Source organism: Haliaeetus albicilla, chromosome 18, assembly GCF_947461875.1.
Source record: "Haliaeetus albicilla chromosome 18, bHalAlb1.1, whole genome shotgun sequence".
In the NCBI taxonomy this organism is placed as follows: Eukaryota; Metazoa; Chordata; class Aves; order Accipitriformes; family Accipitridae; genus Haliaeetus; species Haliaeetus albicilla.
Genome location: NC_091500.1, coordinates 8161386 through 8174366, shown reverse-complemented (window position 1 = coordinate 8174366; position 12981 = coordinate 8161386). Strand labels below are relative to the sequence as shown.

General features: G+C 44.5%; 1 protein-coding gene across 7 annotated transcripts in view; it reads left to right on the top strand.

Moving 5' to 3' along the window:
* Window positions 1-12981, top strand: part of KLHL29 (kelch like family member 29) — a 413313-nt gene that overhangs the window by 380410 nt on the left and 19922 nt on the right. For all 7 annotated transcript variants that reach the window (XM_069805696.1, XM_069805702.1, XM_069805698.1 and 4 more), the window contains one exon: window positions 10016-10209. In XM_069805696.1, coding sequence (XP_069661797.1) covers window positions 10016-10209 — 194 coding nt within the window. The remainder of the gene's footprint in view (window positions 1-10015; window positions 10210-12981) is intronic.

Genomic DNA, 12981 nt, shown 5'->3' with positions numbered 1-12981 from the left:
AACATTGCTTCCCTCCTTACCCCTGAGCTTAAGGTGGGCCCTGCCCTCAGGACTTGCTTTGAAGGAAATCTCACTGTTCTGTGCAGATTTATTTCTGATTTCTGAAGGTATTTGTCCTGGAATTTGAGTCAGTAAATTTTTAACTAGGAGAAGTGGTTTTGTGAACATGGGAAGGAGAGAGCCCAGGAAAGAGATGCAGTGTTTCATTCCATCTGTCGATAAAGATGAACATGGAAATAATGCTATTGCAGATAGGTGTCTTGATAAATGTCATTGATTAATGATCTGTTTTTATTTTTCTCAGGGTCTCATTTCTGTCTCTGCTCTGATTCTCATGGTCTCTCTTTAACAAAGCATCCAAAATGTTGGTCAGTTGAATGAACCTCAATTCAAGCAAAGTCACTCCCTCTCCTTCCTTCTCATCTCAGTCACCCAAGTCCTTGCCACAAATGACATTGCAGCCTGCAAGGTCATGCACAGACCCTCAGTGTACCCTGCACGGCTCAGTGAGAGCAGCCGTGCTGGTTTGCAGTTGTAACAAGCCCACCAAGAGACTTGCATGTGGGAAAGGAGCAGACTTCCTCCCTATCATTTCAGCACACACTGTCTCAACCACAATAAGAATGTCTTGTCATGGGGATTTGCTAAACCCGTGGTTATAATTAATCTGCTATTGTCTATAAAGTGACTTGTGAGACAAAGCCATGGAAAAAGTGCAACATGGCCTCCTTTGGGTTATGCCAAGAAATGAGAGAGGGTTTGGGATGTTTCCTTTTTTATTCTTTGTATTAAAATGACAGCGGGAAATGACAGAAGCAAAGCATCGCCTGGCTGAAGCTGTGTCTTTTGGAAAGGATGTTTCAGGGTCTGCTGTTAGAAATGCAGGTGTGAAAAAGCTGACCCTTGCAGCTGTGCTGAACAAAGTCGGGCCTTTTCAAACAAAATCATTTCCTGTTTAGACCAGGCAGCTAATTTGTGTGAGTGTTCAGGAATTTAAATCACTGTACCCCCTTCTGCAAGCAATGAGGCTTTCTGAATTTGGGTTGCAACTTTAAAAAAAAAAAAAATTAAAATACAAAGTAAAGTCACTAAGTGCTCCATTGTCTGCTGTCTTATGTGCAGTTAATGCCCACTTCTTGACTCTGCCTTCTCTTTCTTTCCCCGCCCCCCCCCCCCCCAAGAGCTACAAGCGATCGACCTTCTCCCACTATATTTCTGTGTGGGCTATGCATTCCTCTTCAAATATTGTGTTGCTTTAGATGGGACACTGAAATACCATGTCTCAGGAGGGGGGAACCTTTCTGTCATTCCAGCAGGTCTTACAAAAGCACTATATTAAAAAAAGGTGACATGATTATATGCTCCCAGTCAGGTGATGCCAAAAATTACATTTACCTCTGAGGTAACATTGTTCCCCGCAGCGTTGAATTTCAGGGTCATGCACTCTTGGGTTTTGGTTAGTTTTTCACCTCAAAGGAGGCATCTGAGATTCCCCCAGGTGGAGGTACGGGGGCTTATCCAGGCCTAACGCACAAAGTGATCCTGAGCTGTGCCACCAGTGTGAAAGGCACCACCTCTGCTCGTGCACATGCAGCTTATCTTTCCCAACCACATTTTGCTTTCTGCTTGCTCAGCTAGCTCAAGCGTGACCATGCCCAGCTTTGGCCAGGTTTTGATGTGTATTCAGTGGCGTGGTGGAGGGCATGTCTCCGGTCCAAAGTGACCTACCCTGACCTCACCAGTTAGCAGCCCCAGAGCATGGAAACTACAGGGCATCTCACCACAGCAAGTCTTTGAAGATGGAGCAAATAACATTTTCTCCCAGTTTCCTTCTTGTTCTCCACCTGTTTTTCCTGGAATTCTTGTAATATTTCATCCTAACTGTTTAAAATCTTACCAAGATGTTTTTACTGCATTTTTTTTTAAAAAAACAAAGGTCAGACCATCTTAGCTATACATGCTGCTGCCTGACTGCACATAATTCATCTGCTGCACCATTAGAAAGCATTAAGGCAAGTAGGGACCACCGAACTCCTAATGATTTATGGCATCAGCTCTTGTGCTCCTCTCTCCGTGCTTTCAGTTGTGTCATTGATGCTGAAGGGTTCAGCCTCAACCAGAAATTCTGGTGCCACTTAAATCAGTGGGTGTATTCCCATCAGCTTCAATAGAGATGAGATTTTTTACCCTTTATCTGCCATTTGTCTGTAAAGAGGCAGTAAAAATTCCGGCTCAATGGATAATATTACAGGACTATCACAAACAGACGAGTAGGAGTCATTCGTTACTCATCTTAAAACAATATGCATGTGCCAGAGGGGCTGAGTTATAAGTCCATTTTTGTGGCTGTACATGGGTATATGTTCATGGAGAGTTATGTTTTTGGAATGAGTGTTTAGGGAAATAACGGCGCGGCTGCAGTTCTCCATCAAGCCCCACTGGCAAGTTTCTGTGTGACAGGGAGCAAGTCATTAGGTGTTAGGCGAGAGGGTATTACACTTTCTGTCTTCTTCTGAGATATGAGTTGAGTTGGGAGGCGGCGAAATGAAGTACATCCGCAAACTAGGTTTTTAGATAATGGATGAGCCCTGTAATATATGCAATTTGAGAGCCGAGAAGACTGCGTATGCTGACAAGACAATATATGTGACTAAAAGTGTGGAAATGTGGGTGCTTTGTGGTTATTATCTGTTTGAAGGACAGAAGAAGATGAATCCCCTTGACCTGACAGCACTTTTACAATAGGGTTGTCTAAAATTGGAAGATTACTTTGGTTGGCAGTGTGTACTTGGCAGACAGTCTAAAAAATTCAGTGTAAAGAATAAGCTTTATAAGCTGCTTCAAAACCTATTGTTTTATTGAGTCATAGTCACGTAGGAATTGGGGCTTCTCCCCCCAAAAAGGTGGCGGGATCAATAGCCCAACCAAAGTGCATCTACATCAGTGCATGCAGTGTGGGCAACAAACAGGAGGAGCTGGAAGCTATTATGCAGCGGGAAAACTATGATATAGTTGCCATCATGGAAACCTGGTGCGATGACTTGCACAACTGGAGTGCTGCAATGGACGGCTATAAACTCTTCAGAAGGGATAGGCAAGGAAGGAGAGGTGGTGGGGTAGCCCTGAATGTTAGGGAGAGTTTTGATTGTCTAGAGCTTAATGATGGTGATGATAGGGTTGAGTGTTTATGGGTAAGAACCAGGGGGAAGGCCAACAAGGCAGATAGCATGGTGAGAGTCTGTTACAGACCACCCAGCCAGGATGAAGAGGCAGACGAAATACTCTATAAGCAGCTGGGAGGAGTCTCACAATCGCTAGCCCTTGTTCACATGGAGGACTTCAGTTTACCAGATGCCTGCTGGAAATACAACACAGCAGAGAGGAAGCAGTCTAGGAGGTTCCTGGAGTGTGTGGAAGAGAGAACTTCCTGACACAGCTGGTGAGGGAGCCAACTAAGGGAAGTGCCCCACTGGACCTGTTGTTTGTGAACAGAGAAGGACTTGTGGGTGATGTGATGGTTGGAGGCCGTCTTGGGCAGAGCGATTACAAAATGATAGTTTTCAGTTCTTGGAGAAGTAAGGAGGGGGGTCAGTACCTGCCACCTTGGACTTCTGGAGGGCAGAGTTTGGCCGGTTTAGGACACTGGTTGACAGAGTCCCTTGGGAGGCAGTCCTGAAGGGCAAAGGAGTCCAGGAAGGCTGGACATTCTTCAAGCAGGAAATCATAAAGGCGCAGGAGCAGGCCATCCCCATGTGCCGAAAGACAAGCCAGCGAGGAAGAAGACTGGCCTGGCTGAACAAAGAGCTTTGGCTGGAAGTCAGGAAAAAAAGGAGAGTTTATGTCCTTAGGAAGAAGGGGCAAGCAGCTCAGGAGGACTACAAGGATGTCGTGAGGTTATGCAGGGAGACAATTAGAAGGGCCAAAGCCCAGTAAGAACTTAATCTGGCTACTACTGTAAAAGACGATAAAAAATGTTTCTATAAATACATAAGCAACAAAAGGAGCACTAAGGAGAATCACCATCCTTCATTGCAGGTAGGAGGAAATACGGTGACAAAGGATGAGGAAAAGGCTGAGGTATTTAATGCCTACTTTGCCTCAGTCTTTAATAGTAAGACCAGTTGTTCTCAGGGTACCCAGTCCCTGAGCTGGAAGACAGGGACGGGGAGCAGAATGAAGCCCCCATAATCCAAGGGGAAACAGTTAGCAACCTGCTACACCACTGAGATACACACAAGTCTATGGAGCTGGGTGGGATCCACCCGGGGTACTGAGGGAGCTGGCAGAAGTGCTCACCAAGCCTCTTTCCATCATTTATCAGCAGTCTTGGCTGACTGGGGAGGTCCCATTTAACTGTAAGTTAGCAAATGTGATGCCCATCGACAAGAAGGGCCGGGAGGAGGATTCAGGGAACTAAAGGCCTCTCAGCCTGACCTCGGTGCCAGGGAAGGTTATGGAGCAGATCATCCTGAGTGCCATCACACGGCACGTACAGGACAACCAGGTGATCAGGCCCAGCCAGCATTGGTTTATGAAAGGCAGGTCCTCTTGACTAACCTGATCTCCTTCTATCTCCTGATCTCCTTCTGTGACAAGGTGACCCACTTAGTGGATGAGGGAAAGGCTGTGGATGTTGTCTACCTAGACTTTAGTAAAGCCTTTGACACCATTTCCCCCAGCATTCTTCTGGAGAAACTGGCTGCTCATAGCTTGGATGGGCGTACTCTTTGCTGGGTAAAAAACTGGCTGGATGGCTGGGCCCAAAGAGTTGTGGTGAATGGAGTGAAATCCAGTTGGCAGCTGGTCACAAGTGGTGTTCCCCAGGGCTCAGTATTGGGGCCAGTTCTGTTCTTTATCAATGATCTGGATGAGGCCATCGAGTGCACCATCAGTAAGTTTGCAGAGGACACCAAGTTGGGCAGGAGTGTTGATCTGCTGGAGGGTAAGGAGGCTCTACAGAGGGATCTGGACAGGCTGGATCGATGGGCCAAAGCCAACTGTATGAGGTTCAACAAGGCCAAGTGCTGGGTCCTGCACCTGGGTCACAACAACCCCACGCAACTCTACGGGCTTGGGGAAGAGTGGCTGGAAAGCTGCCTGGTGGAAAAGGACCTGGGGGTGCTGGTGGACAGCCAGCAGAATATGAGCCAGCAGTGTGCTCAGGTGGCCAAGGCGGCCAACGGCATCCTGGCCTGTATCAGAAATAGCGTGGCCAGCAGGAGCAGGGAAGTCATCGTCCCCCGGTACTTGACACTGGTGAGGCCGCACCTCGAGTACTGTGTTCGGTTTTGGGCTCCTCACTACAGGAAAGACATTGAGGTGCTGGAGCGTGTCCAGAGAAGGGCAACGAAGCTGGTGAAGGGTCCGGAGCACAAGTCTTATGAGGAGCGGCTGAGGGAACTGGGGTTGTTCAGCCTGGAGAAAAGGAGGCTGAGGGGAGACCTGATCGCTCTCTACAACTACCTGAAAGGAGGTTGTAGCCAGGTGGGGGTCGGTCTCTTCTCCCAAGTAACAAGTGACAGGATGAGAGGAAATGGCCCCAAGTTGTGCCAGGGGAGGTTTAGTTTGGATATTAGGAAAACTTTCTTCACTGAAAGGGTTGTCAAGCACTGGAACAGGCTGCCCAGGGAAGTGGTGGAGTCACCATCCCTGGAGATATTTAAAAGATGTGTAGATGTGGCACTTAGGGACATGATTTAGTGGTGGACATGACAGTGCTAGGTTAACGGTTGGACTCAATGATCTTAAAGGTCTTTTCCAACCTAAACGATTCTATGATTCTGTGATGTTTTAAGAAAATTAAATATATAACCTTGTCCAAGGATAGTTTCCTAAACCCCTCAGAACAGTCAGAAGAAAATAAAAAAGGAAAAAAATAGTAATCACTTAATGTGATTTTAAACATGTGAATCATCTGAAGAGCAGATCAATATGACACTGTACAGCTTTATTTTAAATAGCAGCTTTCCTGCAAACTGAATTAAATAATAGATAAGAAACTGGAGGGTGCATGTCTGTAAGCGACTGACCATGATGTAAGGATTTTGTAATGTGAATAAATGAAGATACTCATATCACTGTTTAAACTAGAAGGAAAGAAATTAAAGAGACTGAGGAGAAAAAAAAATACTGTTTTCAGGTACTGAAGAGATCAAAAGTCAAGAAGGCAGAGAAGCAAACAGCACAGCTTGAAATGGAAGGTTTTCTGCTGTTAATACTGAGGTGGCAGGGAAAGAGTGAAAAAGGAGACATTGAACAAAATGAGTGAAGCAAGAGGAAGATCAGGCCCACAGATGAAATCTTAAAAGTGGAGAGTTGTGGAAACCGGCAAGGTTATTTCTGCACGTGCTCTCTTCAAGCCTGGGCTGTATTTTCAGCTGGGTTCAGATCATTTGCCATATCATGGGTATATAAATAATACATAAACTAGAGGACAGTGACTGCACAAGGGTCAGATGAGACGATGGTGCTCAGTGCACGTGAAGTGACAGGCAGGGACACACACGTCCTGCACGTGTGGAAAGCCTGATGTCCTGAGCATGGCAGGACCATGGACCGCAGGGTTGCAGGCACTGTTCTGGCGGCAGAGGAAGGCGTGTGAGGGCATCACAGGTGAGTCAATAGTGTGCAAGGACTGCAAAACCAGGACTCAGTCATGTGAAAGGAGATGTCCTTGAAGTTTCAAGCTCAGCAAATTGGATGGGCTTGGTAGGCCCATAGCCAAGGACAAGCATGGACACACCAGGACTGGAGGGAACAGTGGAGGAGAGGGAAGAAAAACCTTTGCTTGGGTTGAAGCCAGCTCCCATTAAGTCTCCATCTACAGCTTCAAACAGGGGAATCAAATGCAAAGCTTGACTAATGGAAAGAGATCAAAGTGATTATTCTTTAAATCAGTTCCCTCCCTGCTGGCCCCTGAGCAGAGCCCGTGTTAAAGGCAGCCGAGGAGCCCCACTAGCACTAGTGGCGGTGGAGTGATGGCAACGCTGGAGATGACGTGACAGATGGAAAGGCCCTAGGGCAGAGAGGTAAAGCAGGTGTCATTATTTTCTGTCCTGGAAGGTTACAAAGATTCAACTTTATTCATTTTTTTAACCAATTTAGTTAATCTGGTGCAAATCCTTGTGTGAACACATTAAGACCTAACTTGAGATAGACCAAAATGATGGAAACCTGCCTTGCAGAGATTTAAGGAGCTTAGACTACTTAGTTTATCCCATAGAAGATGAAGAGGTGACTTTATTATTTTCTGCAAGTCCATACATGAAAGAGAGACATTTGACAGCAGTCAGCTTCATAATCCAACAGGAAGAAAAAAACTTACTTTCTGGTGGGTGGGAGCTGAAGCAAAACAGAGACTAGAAATCAGGTCTACAGTTTTTCAAGGAGGGAATGAACTGAAGGAATAAATTCCCAGGGGATGGAGGGACTTGATGGACAGGTATCAGGAAGCCTTGAAGGCACCAACTTCTCTTCTTCAGCCCCAGGGTAAGTTAGGTACTTACTTAAGAGGATTGCTTCACTGAGCAGCCTATGTAAAACCCACATTAGATGCCTGTGTTAGGTGGACAACGACTTGCTTCCACCTACTTTATGGTTCAGTGAGTTTTTAAACCAAATGACCCTCAAAACAAGAGTGGTTTTTTAATCTGCGCCACTTGCACCTATATCCAGTAGATTTGCAGCCTTTGGCTTTCAGCAGATGAAGTGAAACTGGTGATTTTTGGTTTCCTGGTGGCAGATGAAGGAGGGTAGGAGAAGGAAAGATCAGTTCTGTCACCATAAAGCATAAACTGAGAGCAGTGAAAGTGGGTGAAAAACAGGGTCTAGGGGATCTGAGGTCCCAATAGTGAAATTCATCCAGAAAAAGGATGATTGTTTTTTTAGTTTGAACATTTCTCCTGTATTCCTATAGACTTGGTCCTCAAGCACACCCAGCCCCCAGCATATGTGAAGGATATAACCCCTCCTTCCCAAAAACATGTTAGGATGATCAGAAAGTCATTGGCAGGAATGTATCTGTCTTGGGAACTGTGGTCTGCCAGGTACTTCTGCCAGCGGTGGGGAAGGCAGCGTGGCTGCTCTCCGGCCCGTCTCAGACCACTTCGACTGGCCACAGATGTTCCTCGTGCTAAGTCAGAGTGGATGGTGTGAGGCAATGCATATTGGGTGACAGGTGTAATTTATATCTTAGAAGCCAAGGAACTAGAAAGGAACATTAGGTCAGTTCTTCTCAGCTCTACTGCTTTTCCCAGTTTCTAACCAATTACAACCAATTTCTTAACCCCTTTTTAATAAGACATCAAGATTTAAATTACCAACCCCCAAATTACTGCAGTAGGCAAGGTAGCAAAGTGTAACCCAAAAGCAGTGTATGAACCTGTTTATATTATGTGAGATCTTTGCATATCTGCTAGGACGGACATGAGTGCTGCCCCAAGTGCTGTGGGCAAATGCGGGAGATGCAGCATATGGTGCCTTACCTGGAGGAGTTGCTTGTGCAGTCAAAATGCATCTGCAGGCTCAGGTTTGGTACCAAAAGTTAAGAATCAGCCCAATATAGGTGTGTTGCCTTCAATGCTCCCAGCACCATGTTGTTTAATCTTGTTCTATTTCTCCCCTTTGATCACTTGTTGTAGATCAATTTAATTTTTCAGTAACTAATTTAGAGCATTGTACAAGGCAGTTCTCTATGCTCATTACAAGGGACTTCCCTAATTTTTTTTTTAGTTAAAGTTTGCCTCCCTCTTGCTTTTGCTTCAGTTTTATGAGTGTGTTAATTACTTTCAGTTATATTACTCGGAAACTCATTAATGCAGTTTCATTAAGCACATTATTTTGTGCTGTTTCCACCATTTATATAATTTCTCCCTTTTATTTTCCCCAGGTTTGGAAAGTGAGAATTTGAGGGACATGTAACAAAGGGAGAATTCCCCTGTCACCAAATCATTTTTTACAGATGGGTTCATGGCCATGGATTCATTTCACATTTGCATATTGCATATCACTAATATTAAGAGCAAAAGCCCTGAATGGGTGATGAGGCCTTCTGTTCTTGCAGTCAACAATTCTGAATAATCGCTATACAGGAAACTCCTATTTGACTGAATGTGCCATTACGTGAAAATATAGAAGCCTAAAAATCACATTATTTTCCACTGTCTCCAAGACTCATTTTAGAGCAGCTATTTGGATCCCTGCCACATTATCGTTAAAAAAAAATGACGTCTGTACTTCTGACATTGTCTAAAATGAATCTTCATCCATGGATTATTAACTGTACATCCCTTATGGTCAATGGCTTAATTAAATCAGATACTGATGACCTTAAAACTAATTTACCACTTTCATACATACTCTTTTCTGTTTGCTTCATGTCAAATATGGATGCAATGGTGAAATCTTATTCCAGCATTAACCTTTGCAGCATCCTGCAATGAAGCATAGTAGTTTGGTTTGCACAATGAAAATTAAACGCAAGCAACTTATTCTGGCACAAAATGTGCGTCGCTGGTCAGTTAACTAGAGTAAAAAGAGCTATCGTGTTGCATTATGTTGCAGGTGAGATGTGTTCCACGAGCTGAACAACTGAAGTATATTAACAGTTGCCTGCCTGCGGTTGCTATTGGATATCACTGCACTGATTTGCAAGAATAATCTCATTGTATACTCATTAAAAGAAATTAATTAGTGGAAGACATCTCAACAAAGATGTCCTGAGTTGCTTTAGCTTGGACTATAATGAGATTTGAGAGGCATATATAGAAAATAGAACCAGCTTTCTCTGGGCTTTACTCAATGTTGTAAAAGCTTAGAAAAAAACATTAATTACACTGTTTACCAAGTGGCTGAATTTGTAGGATGTTAAAAAATACATTTCCACCTCTGCTTTTCTTCCATTTGTCAAGCTGCCTTTCTTCTAAATCCCAGCCTGATTTCTCTGCCTGTCTATCCCATCTTTACTGCTCACCCAGTCTTGCATCATCTCAGCTCACTCGGATTGCTGTCGTCCTAGGTACGATACGATAACCAACCAGTGGGAGACCATCGCTCCTCTGCCAAAGGCTGTCCATTCAGCTGCTGCAACTGTTTGCGGTGGGAAGATCTATGTCTTCGGTGGGGTGAACGAAGCCGGCCGAGCTGCGGGGGTCTTGCAGTCCTACATCCCTCAGACTAATGCATGGAGTTTTATAGAGTCTCCGATGATCGGTAAGGGATGCATGGTGTCAGAATAAACCTGTATTACAACAGAAATCTCTGCTATGGGTATTTTAATGCCTTTTCAGAAAGCAAATGAGTTGGGGGGTGAGGGGAGATATGTTTACAACAGATTGGCAGGAATGCATGGTATATTATACCAGAGAGGCAATTATCTGGATCTTTACTGAAGGCAATTGTCAGTCATTAATACAGCTAGTTATCAGCTAGAAGTGATGAGTTCAAAGTAGAGGAGAAAGGAAAGCAGTTATTCAGTATGGACAACAGGTAATTTTAGAACCAAAAAATCGCAAAGTGCAGTGAAACTTCATCCTGGCATCATGTGTTGCTCCATGCAGTTTTACAACACTGCTCAGTTAATGGATTATTACTCATTGGTTTATTAACATGCCACCTGTCCTGTGGCAAGTAGCAGTCATTCTTAACTGGGATTTATAAGTGCTGTCCAAAGGCATATGTGCTTCAGAGACTGAAATCTCCGAGACATGTAGATTACTAAAACTGTGTTTATTAGTTTGTGATGTCCTCGAGCTCACCGAACATCTTACAGAATAAAGAGCAAGATGAGAGGCCAAACTTGCCACTGTACCAGCCAACGTCAGAGGTGCAGACTTCCTTCCAAAATCAGGATAGCGCTCAGAAGATTGCGACTTATTTGCTTTCTGTGGCAATTTGCACCCTGAGTGTTTAGGCGGCTTTTGGAAATGGGGTTTAACGTTCAGCTTCAGGAGAATGTTACTGCAGGGTGGCAGCTGTCCTGGGCCACCTGCTCTGCACTGGGTGACTGTGGGCAGCCTTTGGGCTGGCTGTACTCGGGTGGCCAAAGAAACAGCACTTATACAGTCATTGCAGAGAAGCTGCTTTCGGATGGCTTGCTTTTGCATCCTAGAATCATAGAATCGTAGAATGGTTTGAGTTGGAAGGGACCATTAAAGGTCATCTAGTTCCAACCCTCCTGCAATGGGACATCCTCAACTAGATCAGGTTGCTCAAAGCCCTGTCCAGCCTGACCTTGAATGTTTCCAGGGATGGGGCATCTACCACCTCTCTGGGCAACCTGTGCCAGTGTTTCACCACCCTAAACCTCTTATTCATGTTGAAACTGTGCCATGAGATGCTTCATTTAAAAAAAATCACAGTCTGAGTATTGAGCCTGGTAGAGCAATAGGTGTAGCAAGTAATAAATTGTAGAAGCACAGTTATAAGGTATTCAGGTAAGGCCTAAGCATATTCAGAAAACTAAAACAAGCTGCTCTTTTTATTGTAGCTTGTTACAATTATTATGACTCTTTTCTTGGGGTTCCCTAGTAGATCAGGTCATGAGGACCTGGTAGAGCCACGGTTGTAGCCTCCCCTGTGCAGACAGCGCTGCTGCTTTCCAACTCCCTTGCTGCTGTTTGTGTCCAGGCTAACATAACATGACATGCATATGATGCAGCATGAAGCGCCCAGCAGGAGGGCGTTAACCGGCAAAAGTCATGTTTATGTAATACAGCAGTGCAAACAAACCTATTGCCTGGCTTTTTCCATCACATGGCTACAGCTGCTGCTGTTCATTTAATCCACTGACTGACAGTATGAGGTTTTCCTGTACTCACAGTGTATTGCAAAAATGAATGCATTATGCAAAGAGGTATTCCTTTTCCTTACCAAAATAGTAAAAGTGCCACAGGAGCTAAGAAATCATTCCCTGGGCTCGTTATACTGTCTAGCAGGCATCAACACCATGCATGCTCAGAAAAAATCATCCAAACCATCTAGAGTTGGGTTCGTCACCCACTGTTCTAATGGACGTGTACTATTATTTCCTAACAAAAATACATGAAAGACACCGGTGAAGTTAAAAGATAGTATTTATGTTTTCTTGGTGTAAGCAAAGTTAATTAGTTAAGCAGAAGGCATAAAATATATAATAAAATGTGGAGTTGCTGTGTGTCTTTGTTGGGAAATGTGTAATGTCAATTTATTTGCAAATAAAGTAAAATAACACAGAGCATGAAAAATTGCACCCCCATGGAGAATGTCTGGGAAACTGAACTGATGTAATGCCTGATATTCACTAAAAGGCAGTGGGAATATTGGTAATAGGCTTTAATTTCTCCAGCTCTGCAAGAACCATAGTATCACCTGTATTTGTAAAGTATCCCCCAAGAACTGGATGCTACGCCAAGCGTGGTACAGTCTAAAACAATGAGGGAGTAGAAGGAGCCTGATAATGATCACTGCTGGGGTGCCTTGGACAGCCTCAGAGCCTTTTTATGTTGATTTGTGGATTCTTAAGGTGTGCCTCTGTGCTAAGTCAACTGAGATATCTGATGGCGATTTGTGTTGTTTAAGGTCACCCCAGAGATCAGTGAAACCTGTTCGACCTCAAATAGGACAATGGATTATTTAAAAAACACATCAAGCATGCTCAGATATGCAACAGTAGATGCAGGTATGGAAAGTAGGACAGGTCTCTGGAGATTTTTAGACCATCTACACCACTTGAGTCTCAAGTCACTGTGGTATTTTATGATAGTGAGTTGAATACAGCATGGCACATGTTTGAACCCAACAGGTCCATCTCTTCCAAAGCATCGTGTGCCAATCTAACCCAAGGCAATACTGGCATCAACCATGGCAGGGGGGAAGAGTCATTTTTTGGCTAATCTGAACGGAGGTGAAACAGGCTGGATACTGACATCCTGCCTGTGCAGAGGAGATACGGAGTGGGGACCGATAGCAAGTCCACGCAGCTCAGCCCCTGCTCTCTTCTGCCTG